Below are 22,589 nucleotides of genomic sequence, written 5' to 3'. Positions count from 1 at the left end.
AACATTAAATTTCTTTAATAACTCTGCCTATTCCATCACAAGAATGTTCACTTTGTGTTTGAATTTCCCCATATCAACCTCAACTATCCATGGAGGCAAATTATTCCAATGATTATTCCAATGAACTGCTCACGAGCTAATGGGAAACTTCCTGCAATCTTCTCTATAAATCTTACCCTTTTGTTTGTTCTCTGTAGTAGCTTGGTTGACATGATACAGTGCTGCCTGGCAAACATTTAGAGAGCTATGGGTTCTTTCCCATCAACAGCTGAAGAAATTTCTAAATTTCTCTTTAGTCAAAACTGTGGTTATCCATTCTCAACAAAAGGGAGTAGGAATTTCTTCCCACAAGTTGTTCCACATTTTTCATTAATCATAACCTTCAAATTAGCCCATGAACACCCACATTCTACAGACAAATACAGATGTGAGGAACAATCTCTGGTGGTGTTAAAATAATAATTTGAATTTTTTTAATTTCTCCTTTAGTTTGAATTTATGCCACTTAGTTGTAGCACTTAATTCCTTAAAAAATTTACCTTTATTCATTTTACTGTCCCCTTTGATCAACGTAGTTATCAAGCTATGTAACCCGCATGTTAATCTCTTTTCATATTGAGTGTACTTTTGCTAATCTCAAGTAATAAGAACCTATCATTCGTGTATTAAGAATTTGCAAATAAAGGAACCACTAGGTGGCAGTGATCACAGTGTACTGTTGTGGGATTTACTTAAAGATATAATTACCATCAGGGGTAAAGTAATGGGTTTTTGCTTCCGTAAAGATGAGTACAGTGGTCTCAGAAAGCTTTTAAATTCTGTACAGTGGGATGAACTGACAATGTTACCAACAGTAAATTCTAAGTGGGAAGCATTCAAGGAATTAATCGTGGAAGCTACTAAAAGTTTCATACCTATTAAGAAATATTGTTCAAGGTTTAGGCCTAAATGGTTATCTAATGAGACTTGTAAGAGAGAAGAAAAATGCATGGGATGCATATAAATTATCAAGCGACTCAGAAGCCTATGGCAGATATAAGTTAGTCTGTAATCAGGTCACAAAGGAGGTTAGGCAGACGAAGGCAGATTACGAGAAATCCTTGGCAAAAGATGCTAAGAAAAACAGCAGGGATTTTTTTACTTATATAAACTCTAAAAGGAAGGGGATGAATCTGATTGGTCCACTTGATATCGATAGATCGATGTTGATGATCCTGCCCAGATAGCAAACAAACTGAATTGAGTATTTTGCATCTACATTCACACACGAGGAGTTATTAAGGTTTGGAAATGGCAGAAGGTTATCAAATTGTAGCAGGACACGTAATGATTTTGTAATAACTGAGAGCAAAGTGGAGGAGAAATTGTTGAAGTTAAACAAAAGAAAAGCACCTGGGGTGGATGGGATCTATCCAGTTATATTAAAGGAGGCAGCAAAGCAACTAAGCAAACCTTTGGCCATAATTATGAGAGCATCCTTGGACTCGGGTTAGGTTCCCACGGCCTGGAGATGTGCAAATGTATCCCCAATAAAAGGGGGGTCGAAGGGCGACACGAGTAATTACAGACCAGTTAGTTTAACTTCTGTTCCGTGTAAAATAATGGAGTCACTGGTTAAAGATGCATCGCAGGATCATCTAGACAAGACTGCAGCAATAATTCAGACACAGCATGGGTTTGTTAAGGGATAGTCTTGTCTGACAAATTTGATAGGATATTATGATGTGGTTACAAAGGAACTGGATGCAAAAAATAATTTTGATATCATCTATTTGTATTTCAGGAAAGCTTTTGGCACTGTTGCGCATGAAAGACTATTGTACAAATTGGAGCAGAATGGTATTAAGGGTAAGTTGCTACAATGGATAAAAGGATGGTTAAGTGGGAGAAGACAGAGGGTGGTAATCAATGGGTGCTGCTCTTCGTGGACTAATGTTATTAGCGGAGTCCCACAGGGCTCGCTGTTGGGTCCTCTGTTGTTTTGTATATTTATCAATGATATTGATGAAGGTATATCAGGCTTAATGTCGAAGTTTGCAGATGATACAAAGGTTGGCAGGGTTGTTAATGACAATAATGGCAGTGTGCTACTGCAACTAGATCTAGATAATTTGGGCTAAGAAGTGGCAACTGAAGTTTAACCTTGACAAATGCAAAGTACTGCATATGGGTAGAAGTAACCCCAGAGAAACGTACCAACTGTGTGGTACTAAACGTGAGGTGGTAGAAAATGAAAAAGATCTGGGCGTAATTGTGCAGGCAGATATGTAGTTTTCTGAGCAATGCAGACAGGCTACCAGGGCAGGTCATGGAGTTTTGTCAATGATATATATAGGAATTTTGCTAGCAGGGAAAAGGAGGTGATTATCCCTCTGTACAAGGCAATGGTCAGGCCACACCTTGAGTTCTGCGTACAGGTCTGGAGCCCTCATTTTAGGAAGGATGTAGATTTACTTGAGCGTGTACAGAGAAGGGCAACAAGATTGGTGAGGGGAATGAAGGGATCGTCTTACCAAGCGAGGCTTATGTTCTGCAAATTGCAGTGGCGGGAGACTAGACACCTGCGCGGTGATCTGATTGAGGTATATAAGACCTTGAATGGTTTGAGCATGCTGAATTCTGATGGGATCCTTCCACTTGTTCAGATTACTAAGGGGGCATAAATTCAAATTAAGAAAAGACATGTAGAATAGATGTGCGGAAATTTGCCTTTAGTCAGCGGGTGGTTAATTGCTGGAACAAACTTCCATCTGTCGTTGTGACCTGCTCTGATGGCCTGTCTGAACTACTCAGAAAACTTCATATCTGACTGCACAGGTGCCTGCGTAGCCAGGTGGGCAGGAGTAGCAGTGCGTACACACGCTTCTTGATTAGACCGGAGTTCGAGCACGTGACCACCAAATATGGAGGATGTGGAAAGGTCAGGGAATGACCACTGCATATCCCCGGAGCAATATGGCCTTAGTTGCTAATGCTCCTAAAAACAAAAATAACATAATTGACTACACAATTATCCCCAAGGTTTTTTCCAATCTCTATCGCCCTGAGTGTGGTACCACATAGTTGGTACATTTCTCTGGGATTACTTCTACCCATAGGCAGTACTTTGCATTTGTCAATGTTAAAATTCAGTTGCCACTTCTCAGCCCATCTGCCCAACTTTTCTAGATCCTGTTGCAGTGGCACACTGCCACTACTGTCATTAACCACCCTGCCAACCGTTGTATCATCTGTATACTTGAACATTAAGCCCGATATACCTTCATCAATATCAGTGATAAATATACAAACAACAATGGGCCCAACACCAAACCCTGTTGGACTCAACTAATAACATTAGACCATGAACAGCAGCATCCATTGATTACCACTCTCTGTCTTCTCCCACTCAACCATCTTTTTATCCATTGTAGCAACTTGCCCTTAATGCCATACTGCTCCAATTTGTACACTAGTCTTCCATGTGCAACAGTATCAAATGTTTCCTGAAATCCAAGTATATGATATCAAAATTATTTTTTGCATATCAGTTCCTCTGTGACCACACCATAGTATCCAGTCAGACAAGTCTTCTGCTTAACAAACCCATGCTGTGTCTGAATTATTACTGCAGTCTGTCCAGATGATCCTGCAATGCTTCTTTAACCAGTTACTCCATTATTTTCCCCAGAACAGAAGTTTAACTAACAGGTCTGTAATTACTCGTGTCACCCTTTGAGCTCTCTCCCTTTTGTGAATTGGGGATACATTTGCACATCTCCAATCTGTGGCGACTGGAGATGAGTCCAATGATGCTCTCATAATTATGGCTAAGGGTTTGCTTGCTTCCTTTGCCATCTCCTTTAATGTAACTGGATAGATCCCATCCATCCCAGGTGCCTTTCTTATGTTTAAGTAGTTATTTAGAAGAAAAGCAGCACCAAGAGTGAACAAAAACATTGAAGCCAACTGAAGCTGTGGATATTAAACTCACCAAGGAAAATTAGCCCACTGCTAAGATAGTTGATATTCCGGTGACATTCAAGTCAAGTAGACCCAATTTCGGTGAAGTCCGGATGGTCTGTGACAGCCAAATCCTCTGCTTGCACCTTCACAATGGTGGGACTATTAGTAATCCTGGGTATAACCTCCATGCACAAGCACACTGTTGGTGACCATCCAGGTATGAACCAACGTGAGCAGGGATTGAGGTGTGGCGCCCACACCACATGGGGGAATGTCGCCCCTCTGTGTTACCAGGCAATGCTAGGTGGTAGATGACTCTGATCAACCGGTGCAGTACCACTACTTTGCTTATTGGAAGCTTGAAGCAGTGGAACCCATGTTTAGTCTCCAGAGTTAAGTTCCGGTAAACCCTTCTCCATCTCTTCCATCATGCAATATGACTGATGACTTTGAGGTTATGATGAACATCATGGCGAGATCCAATCTTCCTTACATTTCGAGGGTATAGCTCTAAAACTGTGCTCGCAGGCTGGCCACTAGTTACTACACTGGACCGAACCTATTGTTAACTCTTTAGGAGGCTTCCAGTTCAGCTAGTGTATAATCTTGCTACTCTACTCTGCCAGATAGTGACTGGAGGGAGTTAAGAGTAGTGTGTATGCAGGGGGGGGGGGGCATTGTCGAGGCCACATTATGTCAGGGGTCTGGTTATATTCTTACCATGTGTATGCCATATCCAAAAATTTCATTACTTCATACAGCATGTCCCCACCCACTTTTTCTTACTATTGAATACACCATGAATTGTCAAACTAATAGAGTAAGCTTATCTGCGAAAAGATCTAAACCTCCCAAACACTTCCGAGTTCGTTTCACAAATATATGTGGTCTCAGTTGTAATCTCAAAGATGGCCATTTCCGCTTGCAGTCTGCCAAACCTCGTGTACTTTTATTGACAGAATCTCAGTTATCGGTTGATTCAACTACTCCTCATCTCAGTTGCCCAAACTATTTGCTGTATGATTCCTTTTGCCTCAAAGGTGGTACTTGTGCATATTTCCATTCCGATATTCCCTGTCAGAAACTTGGTAATTTGGCAATCTCCTCTCTTCGATCTTCTCTGGTTTAAAATCTCTCTACCTCGCTGTGTCGAATTCATCTGTTGTCTCCACCGTTCTCCGAAATCCACTAATCACTTGGAGCTCTTTGACTTCCTCTCTTTGCACTTGACTTTCTCCGGTCCAACTTTCCTAACAGAAATCCAAGTGTGAGGTAATTTTCCTTGGTGATTTTAATGTTCACAACTCCAGCTGGCTTCCACTTTCTAGTCACACCGACCCAGCCGGTCGAAATGCTGAGGCTTTTGCAATTTCTAATGACCTTGCACAGCTTGTTCATTTACCTACAAGAATACTGGACAATCCTAACCATACAGCCAACGCGCTTGATCTTTTTCTCACAAACAACCCTTCTAAGTACGCAATTGAAGTGAGTGGTCCTTTAGGTACCTCAGATCACAATTTGGTGATTGTCTCTTCTCCAATGGAGTCTTAATATCATAGCTATTCCCAACCTTGTATTGTTAGGCATTACAAGAATGCAAAATGGGATGGCCTGCGAGATTTCTTTTCCTTGGTCGGACTACTGTTTTAAAACTTCTGGTGTCAACATTTGCTCAGATCATGTCAGTGAAATTATTCTTGTAGGAATGGAATCCCTTATTCCACACTCCTCTCTTAAAATCTCGTCCTTTATCTAAACCTTGGTTTTCCAATAAATGTGCTAAGGCTGTTCAAGAAAAGAACCTTGCATATCGTAATTGGCTTGTTTCCCATTCTTCAGATTCATTTTCTGCCTACACCAAAGCTCGCAACAATTGTAAAGCAGTCATTAATCAATCCAAACTAGATTTTGAACAGGCTAAGAGTAGAAAACTTGCTTCTTGCCCTAATGGTCACCGACATGCTGGTTTCTTGCCCAAGTTATTAGCCGCAACTTTTGCCCATCTCTGCTCCCACCTCTGTCAAAACCAGATGGTTCTGTTGCCACTTCAGCCAAAGATAAAGCTGATCCATTTCTCATTTCTCTTCCAATTCCCATTTCTCTTCCAACTCATGTGTTAATGATCTTGGTAAAACACCTCCCACCATTCCCAACAGGCTTCATTGCTTCCTGTGATCTCCTGTTAAAAAGATGTCAGAAGGTTTTTACAAATCTCTATGGTAAGAAAGCTCCAGATCCTGATGGTATTTCTCCACTTGTTCTCAAAACCTGTGCTCCTGAACTGTGCTCCTATCCTATTCTTTGCCGCCTTTTTTCACTTTCTTATTCCAAAGGTGTTTTTCCCTCTGCTTAGAAATTTGCTCATATCCAGCAAATTCCTAAAAAGGGTAACAAGTCGCTCCCATCCAATTATCGTCCCATTGCAATTACTTTTACTCTTTCTAAAGTAATGGAGAAATCAATTAACTATCAACTCTTAAACTACCTAGAAACCTTCCGTCTGATCAACAATCGCCACTATGGAGTCTGTCAGTGTTGATCCACTGGTGATATTCTGACTTTGTTAACCATTTATGGACAAATTCGATGGAAAGGTTTTATGAAACACAAGCAGTTGCCCTTGACATCTCAAAGGCTTTCGACCGTGTTTGTCATAAAGGTCTTCTAAACAAGCTTCCATCTTATGGTTTGCCAACTGTTTTTAGTAATTGGTTATCCAGTTTTCTCTCTGATCGCTCACTGAGGGTGATGGTAGATGGCTCTCTGTCTTCTAACTTCTCCACTAATGCCAGTGTTTCCCCCCCCCAAGGTTCAGTTCTTTCCCCCACTCTTTTCCTCTTGTATATTAATGACATTCTTCCATTGACTGGAAATCCTATCCATAGTTTTGCCGATGATAGCACATTGCATTCCACTTTCCATTTCGAAAAACCTTGCTCAATCAGCTTCAACTTCTCAAATATCCGCTACCAATTCCTTAAATACCGATCTCCAGGTAATTCTCCAGTGGGGCAAAGACAACTAAGTTGATTTCAATCCTTCTAAAACTCAGTCTTGTCTTATATCTCGCAAAAAGGATTCTTCTGCTCCTATGCTTCTCTTTGGTGACACTCCGATTTCTAGGCAAAATGATATATCTCTTTTAGGGTTTACCCTGACTTCTAATCTCTCTTGGTTCAAGGATATTACAAATATTGCTTCCTCTGCATTTAAAAAACTTGGTTTTCTCTTTCGCTCTCGGCATTACTTTTCTTCCAAACCGCTGTTCAGTCTGTACAAATTGCAAATCCGCCCTACCATGGAATATTGTTCTAACATTTTGGGCGGTGCGCTTAAAACCTCTCTCAGGCTTCTAGATTTCATTCAGAAGAGGGCAGTTAGGTTAATTAATGACTCCTCTTTAACAGATTTTTTCCACTCTGTCTCATAGACGTACTGTTTCTGCTGCATGCCTCTTTTACAGATACTTCCATGGGCACTGTTCTTCTGAATTGGCTTCTATAATTCCCACTCTCTCTTTCAAAACAGTTCAAACACATGCCACCACCAGCCAACATCCATTTACTGTTCAACTTCAAACTCACAGAACCAACTTTTCATCTTCCTCGTTTATTCATTCAGCTGCCAATTTTTGGAACAACCTTCTTTCATACGTATTTTCTGAAAATTAGTCTACAGAAGTTCAAGGCTTATGTCAACAAATATCTTCTCAACCTCCAACCCAAGCACGGTACTAAGTACTATAGGTTCGAATACCTCTTGTGTGGCACCTCCATAGCCAGATGGGCAGGAGTAGCAGTGCGTAGCAAACGCTTCTTGGTTAGACCGGGGTTCAAGCCCGTGACCACCAAATATAGAAGATGCGGTAAGGTCAGGGAATGACCACCGCATATCCCTGGAGCAATATGGCCTTAATTGCTAATGCTCCTAAAAACTAAATTACAAACAAACAAAGAAAGTTGCTAATGCGCCAATAAAACCCAAATCAAACTCAAACTCAAACAAACAAAGAACAACCTCTTGTGTTTGGGGTTTTTATAAAAAAAAAAAAAAAAAATGTTAGACTGGATCAAGTCAAGTTAAAAAGAAAGTAAATCAAAGAGTTATGATCAATTAGCAAAACATAGAGAACAGTAGAGGCAGCAGGTGAATTTGTCAAAATGGGGTACAGAGATTTTTAAGCCAGTGAATATCAAAAGAAGAGTTTGCAAATTTGGAATTTCCTCTTTTTGATTTTGAGAATAAACATGAACTTGACTATCAAGTGTTAATAACAGTCCTACCATCATGAAGATTTAAGCAGAGAATTTGGTTTATGCATAATGACTGGACTTCACCGAAATTCAGTCCGCTTGACCCACAGATAAAACCTTAATATCAGTGTTTTAGATTCTCAGGTATCATTGGGCTACTGTAGCCCAATGATACCTATAGCCAGGAAATATTTCAGTAGAATGTAGAAATTTTCTGAAACAGATCAGCGGCACTAAGAAAAGCAATTCTTACCCATCAATCCTCATTGAATGCTGTCAACTAGGAATCAGGGAGACTACAGGAAATGATATTAGTTTGAGGAAGATACATAGTGAGCAGCTGCAAAGTTGTAATTTATGGGAGAACTGCAGTACACAAACCAAATAGCATCGACTTCCTGGTGAGCACCTGCCATTATTGGTTCTTATAACGTGGTAAACTATGAACTGTGGTAAGTCATCATCCGACTGTAAAGTATGACAGAGTTTGTACCCTCATGTATTGTTTCTCGTGATTTGAATATTGAGCATCCTGGAACAATGAATGCCATGCAGTACATTGATATTCTGGACAATTCCACTCTTTCTACACTGTCAGCAATATAAGGAAGTGTACCATATCATATTGCACGGTGACTTAGTTGAGTTCTAGATCTGCCCCAAGTGATGACACATTAGAGATGTTATTTAGTATTAGTAGTGGCCTATATTGCTAAAAAAGCTTATAAAGCATCGGCAAAAAAAATCCTTCATCACTTGTCCATCCATCCCTTCCAGTACTTTGTGTAGTTCTTCCTTGAATTTATCTTCTCACATGTCTCATGCAAACATCCCTCTTCAATTTGAATTTATGTCCTCCCATTGTGTATAGTCTGAGGAAGAGGAAGAATTGGGCAGCTCAATGCCATCAGCATTGAGTTGCTAAATTCTTCAAGGTTACTGAGTGATTAAGGCTAAAGGTCATCTTTTTAGTGGTGTATTCATGGCAAGGGACTTAACCACATGCAGAAAAGCATGTGAATGAGTTCTCTTTTAGCAAATTTTCATAGCAGTGAGCCTGAGGAGAGAATTTTTGCATGGAATTTTTATAAAATGAAAACTGTAGATGAATACTTTCATATAGTGGTGGCCATTCTTTTCCTACAACATGTCACTCATTATGTTGATAATGTGTCATCACTTGGGGCAGATCTAGAACTCAACTAAGGCATATAATATTTAGAAGAGGGAAAAACAATCATCACAGACTATATTTAAGTATTCTGTTACCGTGAATTTTTATGCTGTTCACTTGAAATAGTAAAATAAAACTTTTCATTTATAGAATAAATTTAATATAGATTAACAACTAAATTTTCATTCTTACAGAATTGATGCCACGAGGAGCTAGACTAACACTAACAGGTAGTAAATATGAACTGTAGGTTGCTGTCTTGTTAAAACACAAGTTGTGGGATCTGCCCTTGGCATTGGGGGAGGAGCATGGGGCATCATGCATGTTTCATTATGGGGCAGTAGTTGCTGGCAGGGCCACTTTTTCCAGTATTTAATTTCTGACAATAAATACTGAATTTAGACTATGTTTATGTAGCCAACTGGTCAAACACAAAGGTAGAATAGCTAATACATTTGAGTTAACCATGGTTCTAGCCCACACGACTGCTAAATGTAATAATATTTTCATGTTCTCTCTGCCTTGTAAGACTCTTATGTGACTGTCCAGAAGTATAAACAGAAAAATAATTACAAATACGTTGTATAATTTTTTACCTGATTTTTTTCCAAATTAGTTAGTGCCACCCGTAAGAGCTGCACATGCCACGGGTTGCCTCTCCCCATTTAAAATATTAATATATTCTTATTTTGACTTTATGGTCCAATATTAGGGTAAAATTATTTTTTAAAAATTCATACAAAAATTTGTAAATAACACCCATTAATGCTTTTTGATGTAACAGTATTCCTACATCCATTTATGCATTACTTCATTTGGTTTTGTCAAATTCTTGATATGAATTCCACAGAAATTCTTCAATTTCAGCTTTTTTCTCACCTGAATAGGATAACTAAGGTCAACAGGCATGATATTCTCCAATGTTTGAAGCTATTTTCATGTTGCCATCTATTATAAACTATCTATAATTAGTTGGAAACACAGATAAGAGATGGCAGCATATTAACACAGATAAGAGATAGGAAACTTCAGACATTTCATATGTACGTCACTTCTGGCATGTTGTTTAAAACAACCTGCAAAACGTGGATCTGTGTATGCACCAGTGAAAGAGATACAATACTGTATTAGTAAAAGGTTCTTTGAAACATTCAGGTGTCTGGTTACTTCTAGCAATATAATATATTTATTGGGGTGCAGTCGAAAAGATATGAGACTGTATTATTAATAGAAAAGTTTAGTTTTTTGATACTGTATTTATTTACTTTTTTTTTTTTCCCTGCAAAATTGCTACCCCACAAATTTTCTACTCGGGTGCAGATAAATCTTTCCCTGCTGCTATTGTAATAACTCACAAAGAGGTGCAAAAAACATTCTGCTTTGTTTCAATAGTGTAGAAAATTATACACCAAAAATTAATAATTATCTGCAAATTGATCAAAAAAAATTTTTTGAAGGTTTTCTTTCAAGTTCTGTAGAAATGAGCTTTCATTTTTTTTTTTTTTTTTTTTTTTTTAATATAATTATGTACTCCCAGTGTATTTATTTAACCTAGTAAGACTTCAGTATAGTCTGCCATACAATAGTTTTCTTGCAATACACAGGCGCCTCCGTAGCCAGGTGGGCAGGAGCAGCAGTGCGTAGCACACGCTTCTTGATCAGACCGGGGTTCGAGCCCGTGACCACCAAATACAGAGGATGTGGGAAGGTCAGGAAATGACCACCACATATCCCCGGAGCAATATGGCCTTAGTTGCTAATGCTCCTAAAAACCAAATAACAACAAAATCTTACAATACAAAGTTGATGGTACTTTACAGCTGTAAGGCACGTGATTTATTTTGATTGATATGAATAGTAGAGCCACTTTTTACCTGTATGATAGCCTCAACCCCCCCCCCCTGAAAATACTTCCTTCCAGAGCCAGGTTGGATGGCTCATTATGGCAAACTGTTAATGTGCTGTAAAAAAACCTCAAAAATAAACAAACCAATCTGATTTGAAAGAAGACCATTTTCACTGTAGCCTAATGTGGCACTCCAATGCAGTTGAGATGTGACTCTGAGTCAGATCTCAACTGCACTGGAGTGCCACATTAGGCTACAGTCAGAGTTTGTGGAATGGTCCACAAACAAGTCCTGAATGACTTTTGTCCATTTCTATGACATGGAGCAGTGTTGGTAGCACACGATTCTCCAAAACTGCCATGTAGTTCATGGACTCTGGTTTTGGGCATCAACACCAATACAGGCCAAATCTGAAACAATCCTATACCATCAGACTGCCTCCACACCCATCAGAACAAAATATTGTATAGCAGAATTCACTACTTCATAGCACCTTCTGCTACTGTTCTAGAGTCATGAATGCTAAGAATGGCACCGCCCCAAATACTATTTTGCACTGACTATGATCTTGGGTTCATGCTCGGATGCCCTAGCATTAAACTCAATGCTACATATGGGAAACAGCAACCCCAGAGCCACGTATCAACTCTGTGGTACTACACTGACAATGGTAGAGAATGAAAGGGATATGGGGGTAATTGTGCAGGCAGATATGAAGTTTTCTGAGCAGTGCAGACGGGCTGCAAGAGTAGCTCATGGTGTATTGTCAATGATATATAGGAATTTTTCTAGCAGGGATAAGGAGGTGATTATTCCCTTGTATAAGGCAATGGTGAGGCCACACCTAGAGTACTGTATACAGGTCTGGAGGCCTCATTTCAAGACAGATGTAGAGATGCTGGAACGAGTACAGAGAAGGGCAACAAGATTAGTGCTTATGAAGAAAGGCTTAAGTTTTGCAAATTACAGTGTCTGGAGACTAGGCACCAGCAAGGTGAACTGATAGAGGTGTATAAAGCCTTGAATGGTTTGAGCATGCTCAGTGCTGATAGGATTCTTCCTCTTGTTCAGAATAATCACCTGAGAGGGCATAAATTCAAATTGAGGAAAGACAGATGTAGGATAGACGTGAGGAAATTTGCCTTTAGCCAGCAGGTGGTTGGTTGGTGGAACAGACTTCCATCCCTTGTCGTGGAAGTTGACAGCCTAAATAAGTTTAAGGCTCAGCTGGACAGGTATTTCGAACGAACAGAGGGGTGAAGTGGAAGTGGTTATTTTTATTTATTTATTTATTGTTATTTATTTATTTTATTATTTTATTTTTTTGGCTGATGCTGCATAAGCTTGCTTTCTTGTATCAAATGCCTCTACTAATGCTAATGCTAAGATTAGGTCTGAATGCGACATTCATTATTTAGAGGCTATACCACCAACTGAAAAAAAAAGCATGCCTGACTAAGCCATGTCGAGTATGTACCAGAAATAAAAAACACCGAGAAACACGCTATTGTTGTCCAATGTGCCAAGAAAAGCCTGCTCTTTGGGAAGAAGAATGTTTCAAGAAATATCACAAATAAACACTATAATATTATCATGAGTTTTAGTAATACACTTTTCTTTATGTATTTGTAAATAAAATATATTTTTTTTGTGAATAAATTTTCTGTTTTCTGACACCGTGGTTGATTTTTCATTCTTATCCCAGAAGCTCACTATCCATCAGTTGCACATATTTGCTACAAATATCACATAGCTGCGCCTGAAAGGCAAGTCATACCATCATCATCATCATCAGCCATTTTCAATCCACTGCAGGATGAAGGCTTCTCCAGCAACTTTCCAGTTCCTTCTGTTTTAAGCACTGGCCATCCATTTACTAACCAAAAACTCATGAATTTCATCTATCCATCTCCACTTTTGTCTTCCAGGTTTTCTTCTAGCTCCTCTTGGGTACCATTCTGTTATTTTCTTAGTCCGTCTGTCATCATGTCTTTGAGCTGTGTCCTGCCCAAGACCATTTTAGTTCTTTAGTTTTGATAAGAATGTCCTTTACTTGAGTTTGCTGCATAACCCATGTGTTTCTCTTCTTATCTAACAGTCTGATTCCCAGTATAATTCGTTCCATTCTTCGCTGTGTAGTTCTCAGCTTCTCTTTCATTCTTTTGGTGAGTGCCCAAGTTTCACTTCCATAAGTCATGGTGGGGAGTATACATTGATTCATTATTTTACGTTTCAGACAAACTGGGTATTGCTCTTCAGTATGTGACTATATTTCCTGAATACTATCCATCCAAAATTTATTCTTCTCTTGACTTCCAGCCATTTATCATTATTACAGCTAATAACTTGTCCCAGATAAGTATATGACTCCACCTTTTCAATTACTGCTCCTTCAATCATTATTTCCCTTTCCATGGCATACTTGTTCATCATTACTTTTGTTTTAGCCATATTCATCTTTAGTCCAAAATCCTTACTAACTGTGCATAACTGATTAAGATTTTCCTCTAATTCTTTGGGATCGTGGCTTATGACCACAATATCATCTGCAAATCGTAAATGGTTTTGGTACTCTCCGTTCACATTGACTCCTTTCTGCGACCAGTCTAATCTTCTGAAAGCTTCCTCAAGGGCAGCAGTAAACAGCTTTGGAGATATTGTCTCTCTTTGTCGAACTCCTTTCTCGATTTTAAATTTCCTACTGTCTTTGTCTAGTCTAATAAAAGAGGTAGCACTCTCATATATTTTCTTCAAAACCATACTATATGGGGTATCTATGCCTTGTCTTTCCAGTGCCCGAAACATTGCCTTATGCTGTATGGAGTCAAATGCCTTTTCATAATCCACAAATGCCAGGCATAATGGTGTTTTATATTCATTTGCTTTCTCCATTAGCTCTGATATTACATGAAGGTGATCCATAGTTGAGAATCCTGTCCTTAAGCCAGCTTGCTCTTTCAGTTGATTCTCATCAAGTATCCTTTGTAATCTGTTAGTAATGACCCTTGTGAACAACTTGTAGATGTGGGATAACAAGCTAATTGGTCTATAATTTCCAATTTCTGATTTATCTCCTTACTTATGCAGCAAAACTATGATTGCATTATTCCACTGCTTAGGCATCACACCTTTTCTAATGCACTTTGTGAAGAGCCTTGCCAGTTTTTCTGTTATGTCTCTTCCTCCCAATTTTAACAACTCTACAGTAACTTCATCTTCCCCCGGGGCTTTCCGATTCTTCATTTTCTTCAATGCATGTTCTACCTCATCAGGAAGAATATCGGGTATGTCGTATGTGTTGCTACTTTGCAATCCATCTTCCCCACTGCTGGTATCATTCCCTCACTCCTTGTATAATTCTCTATAGTAGACTTCTGCTATTTGAATTATGCCTTCTCTGCTGTTTATAAGTACACCATCGTTATTCTTCAGTTTCAGTATCATTTGTCTTTCTGTATTACTGCTCATGGCTGCTGATTTAAATCCTTTGTTTTCCCTTAATGCTTGTTCTACTTTTCTTGTGTTAAATCTTCTTATGTCCTCTCTGAGTCTCTTTCTAATGGCTTTGCATAACTCAGTATACTCAATTTTCTCCCTGTCAGTGTTTTTCTTGCTCTTAATTTGTCATCTTCGGTTCATCATGACAAGTGTTTCTTGACTAATTTTTTCTTCTTTGGATTTCTTTTTCCCTATAGGTTTCTTGGGCTTTATCACTTTCAGAAAGTTATAATATTCCTCATCGATATCTTGGTCCTGAGCAGTCTGCAGAAGCTCAAACTTGTTCTTAAGTTCCAGTACATACTGCTTTTTCTCCTCCTCTGTTATCTCAAAGACCTTTGTATTATTTACTCAAGTCAGTTTTTTCCTTTCCTTCATCTATATCAAGTGTACATCTTACCATTCTGTGATCACTTCCAACATTTACCTTATTCAGGACGGTAACATCATTCACAATATATCTTCTATTAGTGAGGATGAAGTCAATTTCATTAGTTGTTAATCCATTTGGACTCTTCCATGTCCACTTTCTGTTCACCATTTTCTTGAAAAAAGTGTTCATTACTGACAGTCCTTGAGATTCTGCAAATTCCACAAGTCTTTCACCTCTTTTATTTCTTTCACCAATTCCAAAATTTCCTATAGTTCCTCTTTCTGCGTTGTTTTGCCTTTTTCCAACCTTAGCATTGAAGTCTCCCATAATAAGAGTGTAGTGGGTTTTCTGCTCATCTAGAAGACTCAATTTCGGTGTACATTTCTTCGACCTCTTCATCATCATGGCTCGATGTTGGTGCATAAATCATTATAATCTTTAGCTTGCACCTCTTAGAAATCTTGAGTGTTAGTCTTGACACCCTTGGTGATGTACTTTTGAATTCCAAAATGTTGTTTTTAAAATCTTTATGGACCAGAAACCCAACTCCACCTTCACTCCTTTCACTGTTTCCATTGTTGTACAGCAGATTTCCACTTGATAAACTTATAAGTGATTCATTTCTTCTTCTTGTTTCAGCCAAACCGATGATATTCCAATTCACATTTTCTAATTCCTTTTCCAGCTCTAATATCCTGTCTTCACCGATGAGTGATTGTACGTTATAACAGGCCAAGTTCAGTTTCCGTGCATGGCAGCCTGGTCATACCCAGAGATTCATAGCACCCTCTGCTTCCACTCTGATCCTCTCGCTGCCGTAAGAGGGAGAGTGAAAGCTGCTGGGGACTGAGGGCCATTTGTATTGTTGTGCTGTCATATGCTGGAGGGTTTGGTCTTTTCCTCTTCACGCTGACTAGGCATCTTGAAGAGAACCACTCTACACGTTCATTGCCACCTAAGTGACGTAACAGGGCTTACCGTCGAGAAGGTGTGCATGAGTGGATTTTAGGGAGGCAGGCCAACCAGACTTCTCCTCAATCTTCTGTAATAGAGAGATGTTGGATCCATGAGTGTTTTAGGCTGAGTGTCTGATAAGACACAGGATACCTGTTCCCCTCTAAGCCCAAGTCATACCAGTCCGAGTTAACTCGTAGGTGGCTTCCTGCACCAGATCGGCACATACAAGTTAACTCGTATTTGGCAGTCAACATTTTAATAATGCAGGATTTGAATGCTTTGTCATGATTTAATTTTTGTACAGTCAGTGTTGCATCCAAGATGTCAGCTGTATTCTCAGTCATTTGATTCCTAATCACAATGGACCATTTTATAGAAAGCTTTACTTATTAGGTTATAAAAAAAAAGGTAAAGTGCAGCCATTATCAACCCACTGCAGGATGGAAGCATCCTCAACAATTCATGCTGAGGGAAATGGACCATAATCTGCCACGCTGGTCCAGTGCGGGTTGGCAGATCGACCATATTCAGCAGTCAGGGGCTTGAACCCCGGTCTACTCAAAGAGCATGAGCTACTGCACTCCCGCTCCTGCCCACTCGGCTACAGAGACCGTTATTTAACTAAATTTTGTTTTTGTAAGGAGTCTCATTAAGTGATTATAAAATTTTGGGCCATAATGGATGTTGGTATTTTGCATATTAATATTCTGATGTTTACAGTTCTTTTATTATTTTCATCTCAAGTTTTCAGATATGTTGCTGTACACAAGTCGAGCTGCAACACCCCAGCTTCAGTTTAAAGTTCATGGCCAGCTAGCTCTCCAAGGAGTGATGGTAGAAGAAACAGAACCTAAAATGGGAGTAACTAACTGCTTCACTATCTATGGGGGAAATAGAGCTCTTATGGTGGCAGCTAGGTAAGTTAATATTAGTGTAAAAACCAGTCCATCAAGTGTGGTAAATAAAACATTTAGGTAATGATAATTTTATGCACACCCACACACCACACACAAAAAAAAAATATATATATAAATACAGGGCATCTATTCAAGATATTTATATCTATTGCAGAGAGGAGTGAATGTTGGCTTAAACTTGTAGGATCTTGTATTGGTATTTTACTTTTACTTTTAGTAAAAGTAAAATACCATTATTACTTTTAGCTGTAGAGTGTAAAGAAACTAGAGGCTTTTGCTACACCAACCAAAAATAAAAAAAATAATGACCCAGTAGGTCTTCCCTATACAATTGACCTAAGCTACCCATGGAGGCAATTTGTTCAAATGATTAACAACTTGCTGGCTAAAGGAAAACATATTACAGCTCAGTTTATAATTCTTCTCCTTTACTTCAAATTTATGCCTTCTCCCCACCTCCATTCTAGCATCATTCAATATATTAAAAATTTCTTCTTAATTCATTTTGCCGACCACTCTCACAGTCTTATAAACTACAGTTAGATACTCTCTGAGATATCTAGATGCCATGCACTGTATCCTGTATATTCAGTCTCTCCCCATATGGGTGCCTTTTGTGTATCTTTGAGCTATTTCAAGAATATCGGTGTGTTTTTTTAAGGTGTAGCATACCAATTCCCTTTCTTGCTCTACTGTTTTGAACTCAAACTATCAGTGTATAAGTTATATTGGAGTTATTATTTCCACAGTGTGGAATCTTGCAACATTATATATACATTGTTGCTTGTTTGACCATCCTCTATATCCTGTATATTCATCCTTGAGATTTGCCACAGATGTTCTCTCAGGTATTACAACCTAGGACTTGCTACCTGGGAATCTAAAACACTGGTGGAACTGATATTCAGGTGATGCTTGCGAGTCAAGTGGGCTGAATTTCAGCTAAGTCTGGTCATTCTGTGGCAGTCAAATCCTCTGCTTGCACCTTCATGATGGTGGGATTGTTAGTAACTGTGGGTACGACCCCCTGTGTGCAAGTCCTGAAATGCTGCATGCCTAAATATATTGGACATGATCGCCCATGTGTGAACCAACCTAAGCATGGGGTCGAAGCGTGGTGTCCACACCACACAGAGAAATGCTGCCTTCTGTATTACCAGACAATCCTAGGTGGTAAACAACTCTCATCAACACTGGTGCAATACTACCACTTTACTTATTGCCAACTTACTAGCATCCTACATTTCTTCTAACTCTTGTATTGATAATCTTGGTAAACTACCTCCTCCCTTTCCCACTATGTTCCATTCAATGCCTTCTGTAATTTTCCATTAAAAGGATTGTTCTCCCCCGGGGGGGGGAGCACAAGTGGAGAAATAAACATAGCACGTGAGTTTATTCCTGTTCTGTATTACCTTTTTATGCTTTCTTAATCTGCTAGTGTTTATCCTTCTGTTTGGAAATTTGCTCATATCTAGGCAGTTTCTAAAAAGTGGGACTGTCATCACACTGAACTTACCTCTACTCTTTCCAAAGAAATGGAGAAATCCCTTAATTGCTATCACTTAAACTATGTTGAGAGCTTCCATCTGATCATCGATTGCCAATATGAATTCCATCAGGTCAATCCATGATGCATCACACAATGATGCATCCATGATTTTCCCTACCATTAAAATTAAAATTAAAATTAGTGGTTTGTAGTTACCCACTTAATTCTTTGAAACTACCTATATGGATTGTCAGCACACACACTTCTCAATTCAAGAAATCACTCAGGTCTAATGGAGTTCTCGTTAGGCAGTGCATTATACCTTAATGGTTTGAGGCACTGCCTAATGAGGGTTTCATTTTCATCATCTTCAATTTCACATCTTTCCAATGTCAAACTTTTTGGTTTTTCTGGCCTTATACAGAATACTGAAAGTGTGTGCCAGTGTTACTTTGGTCTATATCATTAAAACAAAAACCATATATAACCCTGTTCCATCTAACTAGTAGTTCTCTTAATCCCCCCCCCCCAGTGCCTCCGTAGCCAGGTGGGAAGGAGCAGCAGTGCGTAGCACACGCTTCTTGATTAGACCGGGGTTCGAGCCTGTCACCACCAAATACGGTACGGAGGATGCGGAAAGGTCAGGGAATGACCACCACATATCCCGGAGCAATGTGGCCTTAGTTGCTAATGCTTCTAAAAACCAAATAACAAACAAACAAACTTAAACACCCCGGGCCTCATCGTTGATATTGTTCAAACTATTCCATTCCTGCAGAATAGATTCCTTCTACCCACTGGTGCAGGCCACACTGATAAAAATTTCCCCAGATGCTTTGCAGACTTCTTCCATGCAAGCACATATTGATTCTGACCTAACTCAGAGCATTTTTGCAGCATGGATAAGTATAAACATATCTATCATGTCATCAGTGTAGTTATATTGTCAGTTCCCACATGAATATTGTGGGAACTAACTTATTAATTCCTTAATACCTCCCCCCCCCACCACCCTTGAAAACAGACTGACATCCTCTTGGTAACATCATAAATTTTAGCTCCTGATAGACATACCCTTATTCTTGTTCACCTATTACAAAAGATGTTATCCATTTTCCTGACAATGAGAGTCCTTGAATAAAGCTAAATTCTTTTTTTTTTACCAGAGCATTATACACTTTGCACTTTATCATTGTCTTCTTCTGAGGCCTGAATTAGATATGCATCACCTAGATACTTGAGTCCATGATGAGTCTTCAGTTTATTTCTCTCTAGGGCTTTGACTTGTTCAGTCATCGAGGGCATAGGGTGGATGCCCTCGAAGGATTACAAGTGAGGGGCCCATCAAGCTCTCAGCTGCCCACACCAATGCCAGAGCTTGCACTTGGTCATCGCGGAACACAGCGGCAACCCCCAAGGCAGAATGCGCTGGTCCCAAAGGAACTAGTAGTTGTTGGTGACTCTATTGTCAGGGAAACGGGAAACATGCTTTGTAAAAAGGATAGGTGGAATAGGACCAGGGTATATCTGCCAGGGGCAAAAGTTGATGACGTTGTAGAGCGGATATCATCTTTTAAGGGCACAAAAGGTGATATAGTTTTACACGTTGGCACTAATGACATTAAGAGTAGGAGACCGGCGGAATTACTTGACAAGTACAGGTCACTGATGAAAAAAAGCCGTGAATTAGGGTTGAAATTGAAAGTGTCTGCAATTCTGCCCAGACACGATAGGAGGGAGTATATGATGAGAGCCCTGTCAATCAATTCGGCCCTGGAAAGATTGTGCAGGGCTCAAGGGGTAGAATTTTTTTCAGCCTGGTCTGTACTTGTTAACAGGAGAGACTGCTTCTACAGGGATGGGATACACTTAAATAGAAAGGGTGCAAGAATGTTTGCTGATGCTATCGAGGCAATGTTAGGTGGGTCGGAAAACTGCTAGATTGGGGGGATACAAGGACTAATAGATTAACAGTAGCCACTGGCAGAGGTGAAAGTGATTCTTGCACTGCTTCTATTGGAATGAGCCGCAGCCTGGAAAATAAGATGCAGGATATTTCAGAGACTGCTGGGAATCATTGGGGTACAAGTAAACACATGGGTTGTGTTAGGGTAGCTAAGAAAAAGAACAGGTGCATGTATGCTTGTGTGTACACCAATGCTAGGAGTTTAGTAAATAAATTTGATGAATTTGAGGTATTGCTCAAAACATCAAAGGCAGATATTGTGGGGATTTCAGAGACGTGGTGTCACACAGATATAAGAAATGCAGAACTGGAATTTGGGGAGTACAATGTCTACAGAAAGGATAGACAGGATAGGAAGGGAGGAGGGGTTATGCTATTAGTTAAAAAACACATAAAATCCAAGGAAGTGAAGCCAGTCGACATCGCTGGACAGTGCAGTGTCGAGTCAGTTTGGTGTGACATAAGCATTGGGAGATCAAAATTGAGAGTAGGAGTGTGCTATAGGCCTAATGACTCTGATGAGTATAATAAGAAACTGTTCGGAGAAATAGAGTGGGCCAGTAAATCAGAGAGTCTTATAATGGGGGATTTTAATTTCCCAGATATTGACTGGAATTTGGGGGCTGGTCACTCACACAGTAGCAAGGCTTTTGTGGATTTATTGGATGATTGTTTTCTACATCAGCATGTTCGGGAGGCAACTAGAGGGAGTAATACTCTTGATTTGATTATCAGTAGTGATTCTTCATGCATTAAGAATCTGCAGATAAATGAACCACTTGGTGGCAGTGATCACAGTGTGCTGAAGTGGGAGTTACTCAAAGAGGTAACTACCATTAGGGGTAAAGGGAAGGGGTATTGCTTTCGTAAAGGCGACTACAATGGACTGAGACAGTATTTAAATTCTATACAGTGGGATCAACTGATGATATTGCCAACAGCAAATTCAAAATGGGAAGCATTCAAAGAACTTAACTTGGAAGCTACCAGGCTTTACATACCAACTAAGAAATATTGTTCAAGGTTTAGGCCTAAATGGATGTCAGATGAACTGATGAGGCATATGGCAGAGAAGAAAAATGCATGGGATACATACAAATTAACACGTGACACGGACGCCTATGATAGATACAAGTTGATCTGTAACCAAGTTACAAAGGAGGTTAGGCAGGCGAAGGCAGATTACGAGAGATCCTTGGCAAGGGATGCGAAGAAAAACAGCAAAGAGTTCTTTGCTTATGTAAACTCTAGAAGGAAGAGGATGAATCAGATTGGTCCACTTGAGATCGATGGGTCAACTGTTGATGACCCTGCTCGGGTAGCTAACAAACTAAATGAATATTTTGCATCGACATTCACACATGAGGAGTTATTCAGCGAGGGGAATGCCAGAGGTGTATTCAACTCTAGCAGTAAGCTAGAGAATCTTGTAATAACTGAGAGCAAAGTGGAGGAGAAATTGTTGAAGATAAACACAAGAAAGACACCTGGGGTGGATGGGATCTATCCAGTTATATTAAAGGAGGCAGCAAAGGAGGTAAGCAAACCCTTAGCCATAATTATGAGAGCTTCCTTGGACTCAGGGGAGGTACCCATTGACTGGAGATGTGCAAATGTGACCCCAATTCACAAAGGGGGATCAAAGGCTGACACAAGTAATTATAGACCTGTGAGTTTAACTTCTGTTCCCGGAAAATTAATGGAGGCACTGGTGAAAGAAGCACTGCAGGATCATCTAGACAAGACTTCAGTTATAGCTAGGACACAGCATGGTTTTGTTAAGGGGAAGTCTTGCCTGACCAATTTGATTGGATACTATGATGCAGTCACAAAAGAACTGGATGCAGGGAATAACTTTGATATTATATACTTGGATCTTAGAAAGGCTTTTGATACTGTTGCACATGGAAGACTGCTGCACAAATTGGAGCAGTGTGGCATTGGAGGCAAGTTGCTGCTATGGATAAAGGGGTGGTTGAGGGGGAGAAGACAGAGAGTGGTAATCAATGGACACTGCTCATCGTGGACTAATGTTATTAGTGGAGTCCCTCAGGGTTCAGTATTGGGGCCTTTATTGTTTTCTGTATTTATAAATGATATTGATGATGGTATATCAGGCTTAATGTCCAAGTTTGCAGACGATACGAAGGTTGGCAGGGTTGTC

The 22,589-nt window shown here is 39.6% G+C and overlaps 1 protein-coding gene across 4 annotated transcripts in view; it reads left to right on the top strand.

Moving 5' to 3' along the window:
• The window catches only part of LOC150075997 (FERM, ARHGEF and pleckstrin domain-containing protein 2-like), a 582,027-nt gene that overhangs the window by 478,089 nt on the left and 81,349 nt on the right, over positions 1–22,589 (top strand). For all 4 annotated transcript variants that reach the window (XM_090387911.1, XM_090387910.1, XM_090387913.1 and 1 more), the window contains one exon: positions 16,795–16,967. In XM_090387911.1, coding sequence (XP_090244037.1) covers positions 16,795–16,967 — 173 coding nt within the window. The remainder of the gene's footprint in view (positions 1–16,794; positions 16,968–22,589) is intronic.

The sequence above is a fragment of the Mastigoproctus giganteus genome, chromosome 13 (assembly GCF_048544385.1).
Source record: "Mastigoproctus giganteus isolate SK-2022 chromosome 13, ASM4854438v1, whole genome shotgun sequence".
NCBI lineage: Eukaryota > Metazoa > Arthropoda > Arachnida > Uropygi > Thelyphonidae > Mastigoproctus > Mastigoproctus giganteus.
This window is presented reverse-complemented; position numbering and strand designations above follow the sequence as displayed.